We start from the raw sequence: 22,306 nt of genomic DNA, 5'->3' as shown, positions 1-22,306 counted from the left end.
CTTAACTCAGGGAGACCTTTCTGGGGTCAGGTGACAAAGTAAATGTGCAGCTCCTTGGGCCTAAAACACTTGCCCCAGGCTTTTCACATGCTATCTCCCATCCCAGTGACCTCACCCCTGCTCTTTTCTCCTCCGCCTTTCCTTCCCCAGCCTGCAGAACAGTTTATAATCAGGCATCAATTTATTCCTCTGCTTATTTATTTTGTCTCTGCCACTGGACTGGAAGCTCCCTGAGAGCAGAGATTGTGTTTTCTTCTTAATGGATCAGCAGTGTCATGTGATTCCGTGGAGGAGGTGCTGGCTGAGTAGTGGCCACATTCCAGAGACCCTGCAAGACTAGGGAGGGCTTGCATTTCAGCCTGGGGACTAGGTTTCTGGTTTACTTGCTGGGCAGTGTTGCAAGAGCCCAGATAAAGAGGAGCAGCTGGGGGTGGGGTCAGTAATGAACCAGGTTCATGCCTGAGTTTGAGGTGCTCCTAACATTTCCACCCCAGAAAGAACGGGAGGCCCCATCTGACACAGAGGATATGTCCAGGTTATAACTGCAGCTGACAAACTGTCACATACAGTGTGTCCTGTTCTCCTACCTCCCAATTTAACCGTGAATTAGGATCCTCAACCTCCTGGGAATGTGTCCGCCCAGCCTTCAGCCCTGCCACAGCCCCTTACCCTTCCTGTTTCCCTCCTGGTCCGCAGGTCTGAGTCTTATCTACCCCCACCCCAGGTCTAGGGCTGCCTGGAGCAGGAGGCAATGCCCCATGGGCAGAAGAGGCCACACAGCCTGGGAGGTGGAGAATTCCAGGCTTCTGGGTGCCCAGAATGTGGTGGAAAAAGGTCTGGTAGGCACATCCCTGTGGACCGTCACCCTGGGGGTGCAGCTCTAGGAAAGCTGGAGCTGCTGCCTTGCTCTCTGGACTGTGGGCTACACGGCCCAGTCTGAAGGCAATATACAAATAGAGGAGCCCCCTGGGCAGTTATGAGGATGGAACTGAGGTGGCACAGGGATCTCAGGACCCTCAGCTGGCAAGTCGGTGATAGTTGAGGCTGCAGAGGTAGACTGTGCAGAGAGAGACAAGAACTGTGGTACAGCAACGTGCCTTCCCCCGCCCCCACCTGTCTCACTCGTGGACACCTGTGGCCTGTGTTCCACGGAAGTACATCAGGAATTCAGTGTGGGGAACGGACAGTAGTTGGTTTATGTGGTCAGAAGCGAAGTTCTAACTCCAGCTGTGTGACTTCCCAGCTGTGTGGCTTTCCAGCTGTGCAGCCATGGGCTGTGGCTTTCCCTCTCTGAGTCTGCCTCCCAATCTGTATAATGGGTACAGTGATGCTTAAGTAGGTGGGAGGAGTGGCTGGGGCACAACTGGGGAACACTGTGACTATGAGACAATTGTATCAGGTGACAAAAATCGAAATGTGGACTGTTAAAAACAGAAAAGAATAGTTGCCGGACCCAGGGCCTCCTGTGTTCCACTGGGTGCCCTGCAGGGAACTGAGAGCTGGGCAGAGAACCTGGTGGAGAACCACAGGCAGGAAGGGGTGGGGCCTGTTCACAGTCCAGGGCTTGCACCTTCCCCTTTCTCTCCCCGGCCCTGGGGGGAAGAAGGGCGTGATTCTCTCTGGACCAAGTGGTGGGGTGAGGTGAAGGTGGGGGGGAAGGGGCCATGAGGCACTGGGCCTGCGAGTGGAGGCTCCTTTCTTGTGGGCAGGAAATGTGAGATGCAGAGCAGCCGGGGAGCCCTGGGGAGGCCAGGGGAGCAGAGTGGGAGGGGTGAGAGTGTCTGGGGGTGAGGGGAGCGGAAGTCGGAAGCTCCAGCCACCACATTCGCCACTCGCAGTGGGAACTGCTTCTGCGTAGCCAGGCCTGCTGGTCCTTTCCTGGGTCCTTTGGAGGTGAGCGAGGTGGGCCTGCTTGGGGTGGGCCTGGGCCGAGCGGGAGAGCAGGGCATTGGAGAGCCATGTGTGCCCTGGTGGCAGTGGCTGGGGCAAGTAGCGAGAAAGGAGGGTGCTGTGGGCTCTACTGTGCACCTGCTGTGAGCCTGGCCCGGGCTGTACCCCTACCATTCCCCTTCCTCTTGGACCCCCTCCTCTCTCATCCTTCCCCACCCCATCTGACCCTGTCTCTGCTTTCTGCCCCAGCCCCACTAGAGCCCTTTGGGGTCTGCAGTAGTGAATGTGGGGGACCAAGAAAGCCCCTTTGAGGGAAAGAGGCCAGACAGGCTGGGGTTTGAGAGCAGTTTTGGGTGTGGTCACCGCAGTAGCTCAGACTCAGCTCACAGGGGGCTCCAAGCCCCACCCAGAGAGGCTGGTTACAGGCAGGGACCTGACTTGTCAGTTTGCCAGGTCAGCTCTGTTTTCGCCTGTTGACCTGATGGGAAGCAGAAGCCATGTCACTAAGTGTCCCTATGCGGGGCTCTCTGAGGCCTGCTAGGTGTGTCTGTGTCCTCATGGTGGCCTTCGGGAGGAACGTCCCTCACACTACCACCAGTTCTAGAGCCTGAGATGCTACAGTTGGAGTCTCCTCTGCTGAAAGGCTGGGCAGGGCCACTTGCCATCAGCCAGTGTTAGTCCCCACAGAACTGTGTGGCTTTCACCAGGTTTGAAAGATGGGCTGTAAATGGACCTGTCCCCCCAAATCCTGGGGCATCTACAAATCAGGAACCACCCAGCTCAAGGATCAGAGCCCAGCTGCTGAGCAGTTTGTGGAGTGTGTGTGTGTGTATGGGGGGGGGGGTACCCAAGAAGAGGTGAGGAGACCAGCCTGGCCTGAGCCCTCCTAGTGCTCCTTGCCCTTCCCAGGCAGCAGCTGCTCTGAGACCTGTTGGTGCTCTGCCCCATCCTCTGCCTTCATTCTTCCTCTCTGCTTGAGGCCCACCACTGGGTCTTTAGCACCTCTGCAGCCTCTCTCTCCCCCTCCCACCCTCCCTCTCTGCACATTTGCATGATGGCTCCTGGTGTGGGCAGGAAGTGGGGCCTGCCCTGAACCTGTCTCACGGTGCTCAGTCCCCAGGTTCAGGCAGGGGCGTCAGTCCTGCAGCTCCAGACAGAGGACCCCACCCTTGACTCCCTCCCTGAGGGACATTTCTGACCCAGCTCCTATGGGGCTACACAGGGATAGCACTGGTCACTTCCCCAATCCCTGACGGGCCAGGAGCCTTTACTTGTTCCATAGGAAGGAAAAAATTTCCAGAGCAAAAAAGAATGTTTGCTGAGTGGAAATTTAAAGGGAGAAGGACACACAGTCTGGAAGGAGATTCAGGGCTGGCTCTGGAGGAGGCTGGGATCAGGGTGCCCGCGGGGCCGCCTGTGCTGTCGGGGGGGCAGTTTATTTCGCTTCTCTGAGTGGACCTTCAAAGCAGCAGAGTTAACCAGGCAGGACACGGTACGGCTGAGCACCGACCAAGGCCAGGCCCAGCACTAGCACTGAGACCCATTCCCGTTTCCCAACAGGCCTGTGGAGCAGCTTTCTCCAGCTTATCTCCTTACTTTACAGACAAGGAATGAGGTGGAGTTTCTGACCAGAGTCAATGGCTGACCAGCTGTAATTAGGATTTGGGTCTAGTCTATGAGCCTCAGGTGTGGGGCAGGCTGTCACCTGTCCCTCAGGGCAGGCTGTCCCCAGCCTCCTGCAGGCAGAGTGCAGGCTGTGTGGCCAAGCAGGGGGAGGAAAGCAAACCCACTCTCAAAAGCACAGTCCAGCTGCCGACTGGGTTCCCTCCTGTCTCAACATAAAAAGAAGCTGCTTTGAAGCCCAGGGTGGAGTGGAGCCGGCAGCTCAGTCTCTGTGTCATCACCCCCATCAGCCGGGTGTAGGCGTAGCCCATGCAGAATTGTTCTCCTCAGGAGACCCCCCGAAATGAGAATTCCCTGACATGAATTCAGTTGCTGGTGCTTAGAGTGGGAAGCCCTGGGCCTTAGTGGACCCCGTGCCCCTCTCTCCTGTCTTCTGGAGCTTCCACATTTTCTTGGATTCCAAACAGCCATTCCACTTCTCCCAGAACTTCTCCTCAAACTTCCTGAGCCCTCATGGTGCTTAGAAAAATGAAGGCCCAATTTATTTTAGGGGTAGCAAAACCCACCTTTTGAGGCCTGTGGCAGACTTTCTCCCTTGTTTGTTCTGAAGATGCTTGAGACGAGCCATTGCAAGAGATTTCACTGAATGCCAGGGGTGAAAAAAGTAAACCAAGAAGATTCTAGATGCAGGAGACCAGGCCCACCTCTGACTGAGAGGTGCCATCCTGCCTCCCAGAAACAGGCTGGTTGGCCCCCTTGACCCTTGACCCTTGTTGGGTCAGGCTGCCCTCACCCAGGTGACTTGGTGGGACTGCCTTGATGGCATAAGTCACCTCACTGCTCAGGTCATTTCACTCCTTCACTCAGGGAGGAGAACTTGAAAAAGGAAAAAGAGAAAGTGGGGTTGGCGAGGGACATGAAAGAGACTGAGACAGACAGATGACAGATGATAGATGATAGATGATGATAGATAGATGATAGATGGATAGATGATAGATAGATGATAGATAGAAAATGATAGATAATAGGTAATAGATGATGGATAGATAGATAGTAAATGATAGGTAATAGATGGTAAATGATAGATAATAGGTAATGGATGATAGATGATGATAGATGATAGATAGATAGATAGATAGATAGATAGATAGATAGATAGATAGATAGATAGATAGATGATAGATGATGGATAGACAGACAGATAGATAATTGATAGATATTTCTTAACCCACAATTGCAGGGTCCCTTCCGCAGGTGGGGGTCACAGACACAGAGACTGAGTGAGTCTTCCAGTCTCCTCTCCATCCAGCCGCCCCTGGGGACTGGGGGACATACTTGAGCGTTTTTGGCTGCCTGCCCCGCAGGAGCGCCCAGCATCAGCTCTGCCCTCTGCGCTGGGCTTCCTGGGAGGAAGATGTAGTTGGCTCATGGGCAGCTTGGCCCTCAGGTAGAAAGATCATGATGCTGAATCTTCTCCTAGCTCAGGCTCCCCAAGCCCCCAGTGAATTTGTTGAAGACCTGTCCCTGCCTCCCACCCGCTACCCCTCCTTCCTCATTCTCACAAACACCTGAGTGCCACCTCTGAGTCCAGCAGGCCTTGCTCCGGGCAGTGGGAACAGATGAATGAGTGACTGCTCACAGGATTTTGTGAATCCAGGGTGATGCTGATTGACTGGTGGAAAGAGAGCAATGTTAAGAGAGCCGCAGACCTGGGTTCAGAGCCCAATCCCACCTCCCTGCTGAGCTCCCTGCACATTTCTGAAGCTTCCCCATTAGCAGAAGGAGACAGATGTTGCTGCTTGTCCCATGCCTGGAGGAGACAGGAGCTCATGGTGTAGCAGGTGCGATAGATAGCTGGCGTGTTGTGGGGCTCCACGCACTCCTTGCACATCCCTGTGGGGCAGGGTTCCCAGATGACACAGGATGCCCAGTTCTGTTTGCGTTTCAGATAAACAATGAATAATTTTTTAGTACAAATATGTTCCAAATATTGGGAATGGGGAGGTGGATGTCATATTTATTTGCTAAATATGGCAGCCCTGCCACGCAGTTGTGGCCCCCAAGTAGAACTGCCGTCTGGAGCTTGGGCCCCTCCCACCAGGCTCTGTAACCCCGTGTCTCACAGGTGATCCTGAACTCCTTAGTCAACACTATACTTTACATTTCTAATCAGCTTGAACTGAAGCACAGCCACATCCCCCCACCCCAAACTTTGTAGGTGGGAGTGAGCATAACATCAGCAATCACCAAAGTGATTCGGTCACTCATCTTGTCCCTAGTGAGACAGCCCTGAACAATGACCTGCCTTTGTGGCGCTTATACTCTGGGAAAGGGAAGAAACTAGAAATTGCATGTCAGGGTAAGTGCTCTGTGAGAGGTGGAGAGTAGCAGGGTGAGTTTTATTGGTGCAGAGTCATGGCCCCGTCAAACCGCACATTTGTCCCCAACAGCTGCTGTCAGTATGTCAGTAGTAGGTCTATCTCTATTTTCTCCTACTGTGGCCTTGGGCTCCCCCATCCCCAGCCTCACTCCACCTCCCCCACCCAGGCCCTTTGGACACCTCTTTGGTCTTGGTCTCAGGAAAGCTGCAGCAGCTTCTCAGACCTTTTCCCTTTGACTCTGTGGGACACCTGGTTTCTTCTGGGGCGGCAAGTCCAAGTCTAGCATAGAATTAACGTTGACGTATGTGGCTGCCTTGTGTACACGTGCAGATTTATTTATAAGTACATTTGCAAAGATGGACGGATGTGTGGAACTCTTTCTCGTAGAAAGTCGCAGGACCCCCTTTTCCTGCCTATCGTGTCCATTCCTTGCTGGCATTTGAACTTTTTCTGTCGAGCGAGTTCACTCTTGACAGCGAGCGAACAGAGGTGTGATGTCATTGGGGCAAAATGCTCTGGTGCTCACAGAAAGGCCCCCTGAACTTGTCCACATGCAGATGCAGGTGTGGGGTTCGGAGGAACGAGGTCCCAGCCAGGAAGGGTCCCAGGAGGGGACAGTGCACACACAGACAGGCCTCTGTGGGGAGGGTGGGGCTGGGGGTCGGGAAGGGTGCTGGGGATGCCCACGCCTTTAAGTCCCTGTAAACCCTGTGCTTTTCTCCCTTCCTGTCCCCTCTGCCTGCCCCTCCTCTAAATTGGAGTTATCTTAGTGTTTCCGCTGCCCTAGGGGCCTGTTGCTCAGGAGGCTGCAGTGGGCCTGTTCCACCTCCTGCTCCCTCTGTCACTCCCCACCTGGTGGGCCAGGGGACCTGTTCCATCTCCTGCTCCCTCTGTCACTCCCCACCTGGTGGGCCAGGGGACCTATTCCACCTCCTGCTCCCTCTGTCACTCCCCACCGGGTGGGCCTGGGGAGGGTGTCCAGAGGGGCTGCCCGAGTACAGTCTGTGGGTCCTGAGGCTCACTCCTCCTGCCCCTTTGGAAACAGGACCACAGCAGGTCTCTCACTGGAGACGACAGAGGGTAGAAAACAGATAAGACAGCTGCTTGGGGAGTAGGGGAGCTAGGGCGTAGACTCCTCACCCCTAGCCTGGGGAAGGGGGAGGGATGTGGGGGGAGGGGGGAGAGAAAGGCCTGAATGACCACTAAAGGCTGAGCTAAAAGCCTGGGAGACCTCTGGGAGACGGAGGAAAGGCAAAGCCAGTTCCAATCAGTTTAATTCAGAGCAACGAATACACGATTGAGAATGAGAAATGGAGGTCACGGCTTGTTATGGTGACTGAGAACCCAGCAATAAGTGGGCCCTGAAGCCTGGATGGGGGCCTTTCTTGGGGCTAAAGCATCAGAATCCTGAGGCCACTATCCTGCAATTGCATATTCCTGCTGAAAGTGAGGAGTGTGGGGATGGGACAGAGGGAGAGCTGAGAACCCAGAAAGGAAGTCTGTTTGTGAGGGTGGGTGGCTTTTGAGAGAAAATGGTCTTAAGAGGAACAAGAAACTGAAATCTGTGGTGGTCCTGTCTCATCTCCCTCAGGCATCCTCCTGAAAGAGGCACGGCCCAGCTGTGCTTTCTCGGGGTCCCTAAACAGCAGGGTCCATCTGACCCTGGTTTTCCAGCTCTGGGGTGTGTAAGGTGGGCCATGGTTGCAGGTTGTGAGCGTGTGTGTGTGTGTGTGTGTGTATTTATACATTTGTTCCACCCAATAGTTCAATACAGATTCCAGGCACACACAGCCTTCAAGGCAGAAATATGACTGAGGGGTCTGAGGCAGAGGAAAGTAAGAGAAGATGCTATGAGGCCAGGGGTGCTTTTCATACGGGAACTGAGTGTCCTGAGGTCATGTGTGCTTAACCTTGCACTTCCTGAGAGCCAGTGCAAGGCAGAGACACCCCAGTTGAGTTTCACAGTGGCCAGGGGATAAAAGCAAGCCAGTTCTGAAGAAGCGTCCCCTCCCCTCTCTGTCCTGCCAGACAGGCTGCAACTTTTGAGGCCCTACCCTGAGCTAGCGCTGGCGTGGCTGGTGTGCCGATGCACAGGGCAGCTCTGAGTAGGTGCGGTGCACCACAAGGCAGCCACGGCCACGGCCACTTGTCCCTGGCCTCCCCTTCCTCTGCAGGCAGCCTGATCTGCCCAGTGGGCGAAGCATCCGCTCTCCAGGAGCCCAGGCCCAGCTTAGAGCTTAGTGGGCTCCTGGACCTGCTTCCACCTGGCCAAGCTGCACAGCTATAAACAGGACCAGCGACCAGTCTCGCAAAGGACAAGGCCCCAAAGACAGGAGCCTCGGGGTGTGGACATAAGGCAGGCTGTGGCTTTCTTTCCTAGGTGCCCGCTTTTCCTGTGAGAGATTGTCCCATTTTCCTCCACTCTAGCCTGTGTCTCTTTGGCTGCCACCTGCTTTGGCTTACGTTTTGTTTTCGGCTTGCCACTGATTTCATGCTGTTCTGAGGCATTTCCATCTGCTGCTGCCAACTGCCTCGCCATTTTCCAGTCTAGATCCCTGATTCGGCCACCCATCTTTTTCAGCTAAGCCACTCAGGCCATCTTCAACCCGCAGATGGGTGTCTTTGAAGCAGGTTGTTGAGATGGTAGGGTCAGGGCTGTGGAGGGCTGTGGAGGGCTGTGGAGGGCAGTGTACCCCAGCCGGGGCCATGGACATGAGCTGGAAGCCTTCACTGACCTGCATTTGCTTTGGGCACTTCTAGGGCAGAGTGGATTCCCGTTGCCCCCCTGGCCAGCACTCCCCCTAACCCACACAATGGGATTGTGAAGGTGGACATTGCTGGGGACTCCTGAACACTTGCACTCTGTGGATGATGGGTGACGACAGACTCTCTGAACATCCTGAACCCATGGAATTTCTCAACATCTATTTGGGAGACAACCTGCAGCCCCACCCAGGAGTGCAGCCCATGGATACATACAGCCATCTGGACCCACCTGAACCTTTCCGGGAACAGACCTGGGTGCCTGACTCTTCTGATTCCACACAGAGGCGAGATGCTTCTCCCAGGGGCTCCAGCACAGAGCCTGAGGGCCTGGGGAGTGGGTCTTCCCAGGGAGACCCAAGGCACAGCCACAGCTCCTCGACCCAGGTGATGTTCTGGGCCGGTATCCTGCAGGCCCAGATGTGCGTCCTGGACCTGGAGGAGGAGCTGGAGAAGACCGAGGGGCTCAGGGCTGAGCTGAGGTCGTGCATCCCCAAGGCCCCTGCGGACCTACCCCCTTTTTCCTCCAGCCTGGCAAGCCCCCTGGACTCGGGCCTTCACCCCGGGCCACCCGTGGAGGAAGCCTTGGGGGAAGACAGCAACAGACCTGAGGAAGAGAACCAGGCCCGGGTGTCAACAAGGGAGGGGACACCAAGCTCTTCCCCAGAGTGGGGTGCTGAGGAGGAGAGCGTGTTCTTTGACAACCCCCTCTTCCTGGAGAGCCCTTGCTCGGATACCAGTGCTCCCCAAGCACGCTTCTCCTGGGGGTACCCGGATTCCTGTGCTGACATGAGGCCTGAGAGCCCGCAGATCCTGGAGCCTCCCTTCCCGACAGGCAGGGTGCCATGGGGGCTGGGAGATGAGCCAGACTCAGGGGAGAGCATGGCTGATTCCAGCGGGCACACCACTCCTCCGTTCCCTGTGCCCACCTACAAATCACACTCCTCCTCCTGGGCTGTACCAGACACCACCCACCAGGCTTCCACAGCACCTCCCAGCTGGGGGGAGAGTGAGGTAAGCTGGGCCCTGGGGACTGACCCAGAGGTTGTGCATGGGGACACAGAAGGACAGGCCTTGCTCTGTGGTCAGTGGGCCCAGAACACTCTTCAGATGCCAGAGCCTTTGGGGACCCTGGAGTAATATAACAGGAAGGCGGGACCAGTGTGGCCTTTAGAATCACGGGAAATTTTATAGATGCCACTGTGATTGCCATTACATCGACCGCATCTCCATCTCGCCAGCTCAGGGTGGTGTCTGGACACACTGGGGGGCCAGCGGCTCCTCCAGTTGCCGTCTGTTCCTAGTCGTCCCCATACTCTACCCCTCCCACCTCCATCACATTCCCAATTGTAGCTGCAAAGGTCAGCTGCTGAGGGTGACCTCTGCCCCGACGGGAGATTTCTTAAAGTCCTGTCCTCTCTTTTCTTAGAGATTTCAGCATTTTGTTACTTTTAGCTCACCATCTCTCGTTCCTCCTCCCCACCCAGTGTCAGTAGGTCAGGCCCAAATGACAGTGGCGGAGGTCTTTGATATCAACTAGGGCAGTTATGGGGACAAGTATGTGAGACAATAGGGAGCACAGTTTTCCCAGGGAAGCCTCTGCTGAAGAGATAATGAAGCTTCAGATGGCAGAGCAGGGCTGGGACTCGATAATCTCGGGCCCCAGGAAGCAGTGGAGACCTGTTACCCCAAGAGCAGAGGGGCTGCTGCTGGGTGCTGCCTGAGCCCGCCACCCACAGGCTGGGGTCCGGTTTAGGCGGGCCTTCTGTCTCTAGGGCCTTTGGGGTCATCCAAAGGAAGCCCAGGAACCCTGTCCTGGTCCTGGTAGCTTGCTGTGTGCTCCCACTTGGGATGGCAGACCCCACCCAGTGCCTGGTGGCTGTCACCCTCCCCATAACACGGCCCCACCTTGGGCTCGTATTGCAGGAGGCTGGGCCACCCGGGGAACCATGGAAGGAGGAGGACAGGCCGAGAAGACTACAAGTCAATGGACATGGACCTGGGGCCCGGGAGGCTTCCTGGGGTGTGGAAAGGCCCTGGGGACAGTTTCCCCAGGTCAAACCGCTCTCCCCTCCTTTTCTTCTCCAAGATTTCTCTGGCAGACAGTCTTGATCCTGCAGCATCTTGTGTGGACAAAGCATCGGCCTGGGAAACAGGACAAATCAGATCTGACCCCAGCCCTGCCACTCATCCTGTGCATCCTTTGGCAAGTAACTTACCCTCTCTGTGCCTTACCTCCTCCATCTGTAAAGGAGGAATGTGAGCCCAGTGGTTTCCAGGGCTCAGAACCAGCACTCCTAGCACGTGGGTCTTCTCCTATCCAGGGTTCCCCCTCTGAATGAAGCAGAGCCCAGGGCTGGGGGGAAGGACAGCAGGGAGGGAGGGGCTCTGTAACCCAGTCATTCTCCCCTCCCTCTCCCTCCCCCTCTCCTTGCCTAGACTGCCATTCACCTTTCAGGGCCTCCTGGGCTCATGAATACCCTGTGCCTCTCAACAGGCCCTGCCCAGTGCTGAAGGCTGGCAAACAGAACAGGGTCCTTCCTGGCCCCAGGTGCCTCTTATCTCCCAGGACAGAGGTGAGACCCAGTGTGGGGCCTGGGACATTGGGTGGTGGGAGGCTTTGGCATCTGGAGTGGGAGGGCCCCACTGTACTGTGTTGGAGCCAGACAGACTTGGGGTTATATCCTGTGTCTGCCTCTGTGACATCATCAGGACTATGGGTTTACTCATCTCACAGAGTAAATGAAGAAATGTACTGGAGACCCAGCATTTTTGATGCCTGGATCTTAGTGGTTTACCAGTCCTGAGCCCTGGTTGCCTTGGGGCTGAAGTCCTGAGAGCCTTGTGCTTCTGCATGTGGGAGGTCACTGCCTGAAGGAGGGACAGGACGTGCTGCCCAGCCGCAGGGAGGAGCCCCAGGGAGGGAGCCCCAGGGAAGGAGCCTGGGGAGGAGGCCGAGGGCAGTCCTGGCTCTGCCAGGCCCCTTGGCCCTCGGCCTGCTGCTCGCCCCCTGCCAGCTCACTCTGCTCTTCCTTAGGTGATAGAGATGCTGAGAGTCCCCAGGAGTCTGCTCCCTGCACCCCAGCCCCTGGCCCCTGGTGGGGCCCAGCCTCTTCGCCGGAGTCCAGCAGCCCGGAGCCTGAGAGCAGAAGCCTCGGCCCCAAGCCCAGCCCAGTGTCCTCCTGGGAAGGCAGCCCGCAGCCCCAGAGCTGCCACACCAGCAGTGTTTTCCCCACGTGGACAATAGATGCTTCCCACCCGTCACTCCTGGAGACAGATGGGGCACAGTTACATTCCTTAGAGAGAGAGGAGGCCCGAGAAGCCCCAGACCCAGGGGAGGAAGTGAAGATCGAGGGCCCTGCTGGCACTGCAGATGCCGGAGCTGTCCCATCTGATGCTCACCTGACTTCCACGGAAGGGTAAGTGCGGGACTGACGGCTCTGGCTCCTCCTCACGGCGTGACTAGGAGTACCCTGGTCTGGGAGCAGGAGCAGTGCACAGGGATTTAACACACTGATGCCAGTTAAGCCAGGATTATAGGCCCTGGCACCAGCAGGGTTTTAAGGAATGAGAGGTTTGAAAGCACCGGAAACCAAAGAGCAGACAGTCATACACGTGGGGTGGGACTTGAGTGTGTGTGTCAAGGGCCGTCCAAGGCTGGACAGCAGAGAGGCGGGGCAGTGTCCAGGGAACCTGACCAGAGCCATGTGCCCAAAGAGATGGGAGTTGTGCTACGTAGGTGTGGGGCATGGGAGGTCAGAGCATGTGGTGTGAGATTACACATGCTTTGACTTTGAGAGCCCAGGCCCAGGGAGCTGGCTCAGATCTCAGGGGAAGCTGGAGCACCAAGGTGGGGTTTGGCTGGGACCAAGGGAATGGGTCTGGGGCCCGGAGCAGGATCGAGTAACCCCAGAACTGTGGCCAGAGGTGGCAGCAGGCCAAGTGGGAAACCAGCCTAGTTCCGCCCCTCTGGATGCTGCAGGAAGACGTCGGTCCCTGGCGTCTCCACTCGGGAAAGGGCTTTATTCTCTGGTTAGCTAACGAGGGTTCATGATGGAGAGACCAGGAGGAGGCAGCAACGGCTCAGGTCATGGACCTGACGTTGCACGGAGGGCAGGGTCAATCCCTCTCCCATCTCAGCGTCCCTGAGTGGTGGCTACAGAGCCCATCAGTCAGGATCAAAGAGCCATTCTCCTCATGCACCTGGGACTCTCTGCTGTCCCTGGAGATGTTCAGAGGCTGGGCCATCAGAGGGTCTCTCAGAATCTAGACAGAGAGGGATCACTTTACCAAAATTACAGTTCCTTCAGCCCCAAATAAAAGAAGGAAATCCATCTAAAATGAGAACCATACTTCTGTGGTAAATAATGAAAGGCTTAATTGGGACTTTTCTTGATAAGTGATACTAAAGATTCCATAAATAAGTTTATGTCATCTTATATTTAACACAATATAAGAGATTTGATTTGGCACAAGCTTGCTGGCCCAATAGCTATCTTTCATTCATACTTGACTTCACAGTGAGATCATAGAGGTTTATTTAGCTTATTAACAGCTCTGGTAAGATGTAGCCCTAGCCTGTTTGGCTCAGTGGGTAGAGCGTCGGCCCGTGAACTGAAGGGTCCCAGGTTGGATTCCTGCCAAGGGCACGTAGCTTGGCTTCAGGTTTGATTCCTGACCCGGGTCGGGGCACGTGCAGGGGAGGCAACCGATGGATGTGTCTCTCTCACACCGATGTTTCTTTATCTCTCACTCTCTCTCTCCCACTCTCTGAAAAGCAATGGAAAAAATATCCTTCGATGAGAATAAAAAAAAATACAATTAAATAAAATAAGGATATAATACATGCATGTAAAGTATACAATCCCATTACAATTTATAATTGCATAATGGGTTTTTTCCCCCAAAAGTGTCTCTCCGTCTAGATATCGTTTTAGGAATGACACTAATTGACGAGGTCATTTTGGTAAAAGTGTTTTAGGGTTTTGTCAGCTGATTATTCAGATAGTTCTCTTTAGATGGGACAAGTGTGCCAGTTTTATTTCCTGCTCTTCACTTGTTCACTGGACTGACTCCCGGACCCTCTCTGTCACTGGCTTTCTGTTTGATTCCTGGCTTCTAGCCGCTTCACTTTCCCCAGCTTCATGAAATCCTAGGGGCTTTTGCAAGATTTGTAATTTTACTTTTCGGTTGGTTTCCAGTATGATTGCCCTGTCCTGTTGGGTGTGGTGTGTCTGAGCCCCAGGATGCTGTGAGAAGTTACCAGCAGAGACACTGAGCCAGTCGGGCCAGAGATGGGCCTGTGGCAGGGATGGAGGGTTGTTTCTCAGGGAAATTCTCATGTTATGATGAGTTCTGCTTCCCTGCACAATCCCTGACTATGGCAGTTTGGATGGGGAGCGTTCAGATAATGAGGATACCTGTACCCGGTTGTGATGTTGCCCAGGAAACAGAAATGGCAGGTGGAGGTGGGACTTGGTGAGGTCTGAGGTTAGGGGTGTCAGACTCTGAGTCAGTAGGGGGGTTGCCTGCCTGCACTCACTCATGACAGGCCACCATCCCATCTCCCACGGCAAGGCCTTTCTTTACCACAGCACGAGGGAGACACAAACCCCTGGACTCCCCAGCCTTCTCCAATCCCAAAGGCAATCTAGCTTCCTGTTCTTGCCTCATCCCAGCACCTTTCTCGGTTCCAGGCCCAGCAGTGGACGCTGGAGTTGGAGCTGGAGGGTGGGGTGAGGGCAGGCATTCTGAGGGGCCCCTCCACGACTTGACCCAGAACCCATCTGTGTCTCTCCACGTGAGAGTCTGAGGACACTGATGGACTTTTCCAGGCCTCCTGAGAGCCCCACGCCCCAAGCGAAGTCCCCAGAGGAGGGCCAGAGGCCGCAGGCTGCGGACAAGTTGGCTAACGGCGTCAGGACCGACAAGCTGGCCTGGGACCTGGCCTCCCGCCTCTATCGCCTGGAGGGTTTCCGAAAATCCGAGGTGGCTGCGCACCTTCGGAAGAAGTAAGGGCTCTGGGCCTGAGCGCCGAGGCTCTGGGGTGAGGCAGGGCGCCCCACCCATCCCTTTGTCCCTCCAGCCCACTGCCCACCTCTCACTCCATCTTTCTTGTCCTGGCTGCAGCCCCTCCCTTGTAACCTCTCCATGACTTCTTCTTCCTCTCTGTCACACTGGTGTCACCCCTTTTTCACATCCTTGGCCCAGCTAAGAGCCACTGGACTGGCCACTTTGCCTCCCTGCCCTGGCTACATGTGTCCCACCCAGCATGAGGTGGGGGCACCGATTCAGGCCAGAGACCCTGGCTACCCGCCCTTTACCCTCTCTAGACCCAGGGTCCAGCTGGCTGGGCTTTTGTCTTGCTCGGGGCCCCCAACCCTTCTCAGGCCCTGGGATGCAGGCCTTGGGTTCCCTCTGAGCCTGTGGCCCCCTCGCCCAGCCCCTCAGCCCAGGCCTGACCCCACTTCCCTCCACAGCAATGACTTCAGCAAGGCTGTGGCTCAGGAGTACCTGTCCTTCTTCCAGTTTGGCGGCCAGAGCCTGGACCGTGCCCTCCGGTAATGTCTTGGGCCCTCTGGGTAGGAGGGGTGGCCGGGGCTAGAACCTGGCCCGAGCTCTGGGGCCTGTCGGCCCTCCAGCCTGGGTGCTGTGCTGATTCTGGCCTCCTCCCAGGGGCTTCCTCCAGGCCCTGGTGCTCAGCGGGGAGACCCAGGAGCGGGAGCGCGTCCTGTACCAGTTCTCCAGGCGCTTCCATCACTGCAACCCTGGGCTCTTCCCCTCAGTAGGTAGGAGGGCAGGGGACTCTGGGGTGCCAGGGAGGGTGGCCTGCTCTGGAGTTCCCTGAGCGGCAGCTGGTGGGAATGTGTTTGGGTGGCTGTGGAGCATTTTGGGGTCACCTGCCACCTGCCATGTGGGCAGAGGAAAAGCGGATCCCAGTTCCAGTGCTTTCTCTCCACACTTCTCTCTGGGCAGATTCTGTGCACACCCTGACCTGCGCCACCATGCTTCTTAACACGGACCTGCATGGGCAGGTGAGCGAGGGGGGAGAACACCCGTGGGGCCTGAGGGACGGGCCAGGGCTGGGCTGGAACAGGGGAGCTGAGACCAGAGGCTTAGGATGGGGCCAGGGGGGCTGTGGGGAACTGGAGAAGGTTCCAGAGTGCTGGCGGGGTGTTATCCTATTGGGTGGGGATGCCAGTTGCTCCGCTTCTCACTTCTCCCCATGGCCACAGAACATTGGAAAGAGCATGAGCTGCCAGGAATTCATCAGCAACCTGAATGGCCTGCAGGATGGAGGGAACTTCCCCAAGGAGCTGCTGAAGGTACGGTATTGGGGCTACTCACGGGAAGGCTCCCTGCTCAGGGCCTGGACCCTGGCTTCTCGTCCCAAGGGGACGCTGAGCTCAGGCCTGGCTCTGCCCAGATATCCTCCAGAGGACAGGGCCCCTTTACTGACTGCAGTGTCACTGTGGGATTGGTTAGCTTGTGCAAATTCCAAGCCCCTGCCTTGGACCTACTGAACCAGGCTTCTGGGGCTGGGGCCCCCAATACGGTCACTAAACTTGATTCCGAGGCCTGTGAAATCTGAGAAGCACTGGTTTTTGGTTTTCCGAGTGAGCAAAGGCAAAACTTCAAGAAGAGAAAGTCTAGAGTCAGGAGCCAGGTGGTTTGAATTCTTACCTTGGACAACTTAACCCGTATCCGACTCAGGTTCCTCCTGGGCTCGATCCACTTACAGTGATGTCATCACGGTGACATCGAGTTTGTCAGGTGCTCAGCACAGTGCCTGGCACACAGAGTGCTCTTTGTTAGCAATCTCAGCATTTGTTCCTTTGCCTAGTCAGTGAACATTTATTGAACACTTACTATGTGCCAGGCACCTCTAGGTGTGCCCAGGGCTACACAAAGCTGGCAGGATGCATCTACATGAATACTCTTTGTTACATCATTTGAAAGCTTGGCACCACAGTTACTCATTCATTCATTCATTCATCCATTCATTCATTCACTGTACAGTTATTGGCCTTATCGGTCAGCCGGTCCTGCCCTGTCAGTTCCCTCCGGGCAGGATGGTACGTGGATGGTTCATTTCCCTTGGAGAGCAAGTTCAGGCCTTATGAGCTCAGGCAGGGACTAGGACAGCTGTGATCACCTTGTCTCCAGTTTCTAGCACAATGTCTGGCACATAGCAAACGCCCCATAAATGGTTGCGTGTGTGTGTGTGTGTGTGTGTGTGTGTGTGTGTGTGTGCATGGGTGCGTGGATGAGCTCCTTCCCGTTCACGGGACGAGGGCGGCTGTGTTGGGGGTGGAAGAGGTGGCTGCACTGGCCCCACTCTGCTTCTGCCAGATGGAGTTTGGGCCTCGCAGCCCGAGGCTCCCTGACCACCTGTGTGCCTCTGTTCCAGGCCCTGTACTGGTCTATCCGAAGTGAGAAGCTTGAATGGGCCGTGTAAGTGAAAGCACCTTCCCCTCCCCAAACCCGTCCCTTACCTCTAGACCTGTCCTTCCTCTACCCCCCACCCCACCTGAGAGAGGGACAAGTTCAGGCCCTGAGCCAGTGAGAGGGTGGATGGGCCCAGGTAACACCTGGAAGAGCGAGAGCCAGGGGATTTGGGGAAGACAGGAACTGATGGGTTGGCTTTGAAGGATTTCTTTTGGGGTCTCCTGCGGTGTGGCTCCCTAGTGGAAGAGAAAGGGTGGGGGTACTGAGGCAGTGGGTGCCTCCTGGTGGCCTCTGCCCAGTCAGCACCTCAGCCTGACTGATTCTCTCTGTTCAGGGACGAAGAAGACATAGCCAGACCTGAGAAGGGTCGGCCGTCACCCCTACCTGGCAAGATGAGCAACCCCTTCCTCCAGCTAGCCCAGGACCCCACAGTGCCCACCTACAAGCAGGGCATCCTGGCTCGGAAGATGCACCATGACGTGGACGGCAAGAAGAGTGGGTGTCTGCTGCCTTGTGGGGGCTCTGTCTGTGTGGGGGGTGCGGAGTGGCTCTGCTCAGGGACACGCGCTGATGTGTGCAAGGTTGACAGGCAGCCCACGTAACTGCCTCGACCTTGACTGTGTGCCGGGTGCTGTGTAAGGCACCCACCAGACCCAAGAGGGACCTAATGTTCCTGCCCCAGAGCCCCTGTGCTGAGGCAGAAATCAGACAAGCACCGCAGTGTCTGCATGAGTCGGGAGGGCTAGATCAAGTATGGGGTGTGGACAGGGCAAGGTTTGGGGTTTTGTTTGTGGGGTGGGATGTGGGAGACAGGAGGGTTAAGGCTCCTGGGAAGTGATATCTGAGCTGAACCTTGGAAGGTCTGGGTATTGGAAGTTGAGCAGAGGGTGTCCTTCACAGAGAAAGAGCAGACAGAGCTTGTTCCAAATATGAGGTGTATGAAAATGAATGCTGGGAGATATATTTGGGGCAAAATTGCCTGGTTCTGCATTTGGGCCTCACTTGCTGATGGCTGGAGCTTCAGAGCAGGGCCCAACCTGACCAGAGAGAGCAAGGATGCCAGATCGGATGGGGACCAGCCAGGGAACTAGCATTTCACAGGCCCTGCGCAAGGCCGGGAGACCACAGGGGAGCAGGCCTTCTCCTGCTCAAGGCCTCGAGCCCCGTGCCTCTCGGGAAAGGTTCATAAAGTCAAGGCCATCTTGCAGGGACCAGAAGGATGTCTGAGCTGGGGCTGTGCTTGTGGGTGGGTGTGTCTAGAGAGGGGGTGGTCCATCTGAATGTTAAGTTTGTTGTTTGTCAATAGTTCTAATCTATTTTGGTTTCCACTCTTGACTACCTGTGCATGAGACATGACATGCTTGTTTGTGACTGTGTGTGTTTCGTGTGTCTGTATGCTTCTGTGTGTTTGTGCACCTGGGGGCTGTGGGAGGTGGGGGAGACCGGAGCTGGTGTGAGGGGTGAGGAGAGGGGGTCTGGGTGGGTCTGAGTGTGTCTGGGTGGGGTGCTTCCACTCACCTGTGTGTCCTGCTCCTGGAGCAGCGCCATGGGGCAAGCGTGGCTGGAAGATGTTCCACACTTTGCTTCGAGGGATGGTCCTGTACTTCTTGAAGGTAGGAAGGGTGTCCACGCCCTGATGGGCAAGGTGGGAAACAGGGAAAGACCCAGAATGGTTGGGATGGTGGGCAACCCATGAAAACCTCTTTTCTGAGCCGCTGTGCCCTGTGGCAGGGAGAGGACCACGGCCCTGAGGGAGAGAGTTTGGTGGGGCAGATGGTGGACGAACCTGTGGGGGTGCACCACTCGCTGGCCACGCCAGCCACCCATTACACCAAGAAGCCACACGTCTTCCAGCTGCGGACTGCCGACTGGCGCCTCTACCTCTTCCAGGCACCGTGAGTCTGGGGTGGAAGACAAGCAGAAGGGCCCCCGCTTCCTGTTCCCTGAGCCCTGCTCACCTCTGGTGGCTGCTGGTCCTGCCCTGATGGGAGCTGCCAGCAAACCATAGATGCGCAGCTGGCAGGGGCCTAGGGCTGCAAGCTGAAGCAGGGGCCTCCTGCCTCCCTGCCCTACCCGTGGCCCCCGTTGCCAGCGTGCGGCTCTTCCCTGTCAGTCCAGATCAGCCTCCCAGTTCTGAACTAAGGATTGCAGGAAGTCACTAACATGATTTTTCTTTTTTCGCATTTGATATAAAACCTGTTGCCTTCCCGGATTTTCCTCTTGAAAATGAGAAAACCCACCAGCAGAGGTCAACCATCCTGCTGGCTTCTGGCTTCTTGAGGCCCGAGATGCTGCACTGCTAGGAGAGCACAGGAGCTGGGGGGCGGGGATAGGCGAGGGACCCGCTCTGTGGCCCTGGGGACCCACGGCCTCTCTGCCCTCAGCACCGCCAAGGAGATGAGCTCCTGGATCGCGCGCATCAACCTGGCCGCCGCCACGCACTCAGCGCCGCCCTTCCCCGCAGCGGTGGGCTCGCAGCGCAGATTCGTGCGGCCCATCCTGCCCGTGGGCCCTGCCCAGAGCTCCCTGGTGAGGGGAGGGGAGGGGAGGGGAGGGGAGGGGAGGGGAGGGGAGGGGAGGGGAGGGGAGGGGAGGGGAGGGGAGGGGAGGGGAGGGTGCAGCAGGGCGGGGGTGGGGGCTGTGCATCTGGCCTAAGAAGGAGGCGGGGCTGCTGCACACCTGCACCCCGGGACCCGTGGGTTGTGCACCTGGGCCCCAAAGGGGGGCAGCTCGGGATTGCTTCCCCCACTGCCTCCTGCATCTAGGAGGACCAGCACCGATCCCACGAGAACTGCCTGGACGCTGCCTCCGACGACCTGCTGGATCTGCAGAGGAATTTACCCGAGCGGCGGGGCCGCAGCCGCGAGCTGGAGGAATACCGCCTGCGGAAGGAGTACCTGGAGCACGAGGTGAGGCGCCGGCTCGCGCCCGCCCCCTCGTGGCCGCGCCCGGCCCTGCAGCCCCCGTTCCCCGCGCTCAGGGCCCGCGAGGTGCTTGCGCGCTGCAGTCTGAACACACGTGCTTACGCGGGGGGTGCGTCTTGTTGTTACGGGATCACAGACCAGCCGCTGATCGGAAACACTGTTAGGGGACATTCTTTTTATAATTTTTTCTCCTAAGAGTATGTTTGGCTTTTCCTAAGTTGAAGGAAAAAGTGTATTTTAGATGAATTGTTTCCTCTAATACCTAGCTAGTAATAATAGGCTGTATTTATGGAGCTTGTATTAATTGCATGGATTATCTTATTAAATTATCTAACAACTCTGGGGTAGGGACTATGATCCTCACTTTATAGATGAGGAAAATGAGGCATGGAGAGAGCAAATAACTTGTCAAAATCTGATCCATGTACATGCTACTCCAGTCATTTATGGTCTTAACTAAGGAATGACCTTTATTAGCTCTATGATCTATCCAAAATGTTTTAGCCCCCAGCCCCCACGCAAATTCTGCTTTGGTCTGATGTTGGTGCACATTTTAGGACCTAAGCAGCAAGTGTAGGTGAGGGGCAGTGTGACATCCGTGGTCAGAGGTGATCCACAGGCAGAGGCCAGAGAGCGATCATCAGCATCGCCCGCTGGCTCTACCACTGGGCCCCTGTGCTACCCTTTCCCTCCCTGGTCGTCCCTCTGGCTTTTTGTTGCATTCAAGGCTGTGAACACACCACTTCCCAGAGGCCCTGGGTGGGGCCGACAGGCCCCAGGTCTGCCTGCAGAATTCCAGCGCCTCCCCGCCACTGACCAGCAACATCTCCAGCAGCCACTGGCCCTCCTGAGCCCTTCTTTCCTTCTTTATGAGCAGGGACAGTGATGTGTGCCTCACCCGGCTTCCCAGGCTTGGATGATGACCTCATGGGATGGAGGGTGGGAAAGCACTAAGCAAACTGGGAACCATGTCTGGAGGTGCTAGTTACAGAGTCCTTAGGAGTGTTGAGCAGATGAGGGCATTAGCATCACGCTCTCCAGATGCCAATTGTTAAAATGCTATTCAGACCCAGCCAGGTTTCAGTGCAGACGTGAGCCGTTTGCGTGCAGTGCTGCGCAGATCTCAGGCGTGGTGGGCCGCGGACCTTTCAGTGTCTGGGAGATGTTAGTTACAGCGCTACACGGTGTTGGCTGTCAGATCAGGGCTGGGCTGATCGGTGTTACTATAATACTGTCCAGATAACGGCAAGGCCTAACTCGCTACTGCTGTGTTCTGCAAAGGCTGTTTGCAAGTACAATGCAGACGTTAGCTGTCCACCCAGCCCTCTCTCTGCAGAAGTTTTTATCCCCATAGCTTCATACATGCATGAACTGTCTGTCCCTCACGATTCCAGCTTCCTGGATCCAGGTGGTGCTCAAAGTGGGGGTGTCTGTGTGTTGCAGAAAAACCGCTATGAGACATACGTGCAGCTGCTGGTGACCCGTCTGCACTGCCCTTCAAATGACCTGGACCTGTGGGAGGAGCAGCTGGGGAAGGAAGCTGGAGGCACCCAGGAGCCCAAGCCCAGCCTGAAGAAGTCCCACTCGAGCCCATCTCTGCACCAGGACGAGGCCCCCACCACGGCCAAGGTGAAGCGCAACATCTCAGAGCGCAGAACCTACCGGAAGATTATCCCCAAGCGGAACCGCCATCAGCTGTGAAGCGTGTCACCTCACAGAACTTGGCCCCTGCTCTGGGGTGGACCTGGGATTAAAACCCTGCGGGAACCCATTTCAGTGGCACCATGAGGGGGGTGAGGCCCCTCCCTTCCCTGCTGGAGGACAGCCTGTCTCCTCTGTCTCCCTCTCTGAGCTTTCCAGATACTGCTCTGCCCTGCCCCCCATGGCAGGTCAGCTGCCCCAGTCCCTGGCCAGTCCTGAGGGAGGCCAAAGATTTGGCTCCATTCTGAGTTTGTCCCATGTCACTCTTCACTCCTCCAAAATCCAGAGTGGCCACTTTTCCTGGGCCTGGCGCAGCTCAGCACTTGTTGGGGAATCAGAGCATGATGGTCCCTGAGCTTCCTAGAGAGAGCCTTGGGCTGCAGAGGCCTCTGGGCAGTCATGCCCTGGGGATGGTCTTGCTCTGGGAATCAGGTGACCTGCTGGCAGAGGCCCTGGAAGACCCCGGCCAGCCTTCTGTGACTGAAGAAGCAGGGTTGCCCAGGCCCTGCTCAGGGGCCAGGGGTGAGGGGCAAGTTCTCAGGGCCAGGACCTCGGCAAGCAGGCAGGCCGCAGGGC

At 56.4% G+C, this 22,306-nt stretch overlaps 1 protein-coding gene across 2 annotated transcripts; it reads left to right on the top strand.

Annotated features, from left to right (window-relative positions):
- The first annotated feature begins 8,665 nt into the window (after positions 1–8,665).
- Positions 8,666–21,980, top strand: PSD4 (pleckstrin and Sec7 domain containing 4). Of its 2 annotated transcripts, XM_087823867.1 has the most exons (16): positions 8,666–9,671; positions 10,747–10,863; positions 11,155–11,233; positions 11,695–12,076; positions 14,492–14,668; positions 15,137–15,217; positions 15,333–15,445; positions 15,633–15,691; positions 15,893–15,982; positions 17,068–17,111; positions 17,440–17,600; positions 18,648–18,718; positions 18,837–19,000; positions 19,490–19,634; positions 19,871–20,014; positions 21,473–21,980. In XM_087823867.1, the coding sequence occupies exons 1-16, from the start codon at positions 8,763–8,765 to the stop codon at positions 21,728–21,730; spliced, it is 2,994 nt and encodes a 997-aa protein (XP_087679993.1). In that variant the 5' UTR covers positions 8,666–8,762; the 3' UTR covers positions 21,731–21,980. The 2 variants fall into 2 exon arrangements, with proteins under 2 accessions (XP_087679993.1, XP_087679994.1); XM_087823868.1 differs by lacking the exons at positions 8,666–9,671; positions 10,747–10,863; positions 11,155–11,233; positions 11,695–12,076 and having other exon boundaries at positions 14,536–14,668; positions 18,648–18,727; positions 18,843–19,000.
- The last annotated feature ends 326 nt before the right edge of the window (positions 21,981–22,306 follow it).

This window comes from Miniopterus natalensis, chromosome 13 (genome assembly GCF_054644295.1).
Source record: "Miniopterus natalensis isolate mMinNat1 chromosome 13, mMinNat1.hap1, whole genome shotgun sequence".
NCBI classification, from domain to species: Eukaryota; Metazoa; Chordata; class Mammalia; order Chiroptera; family Miniopteridae; genus Miniopterus; species Miniopterus natalensis.
This window is presented reverse-complemented; position numbering and strand designations above follow the sequence as displayed.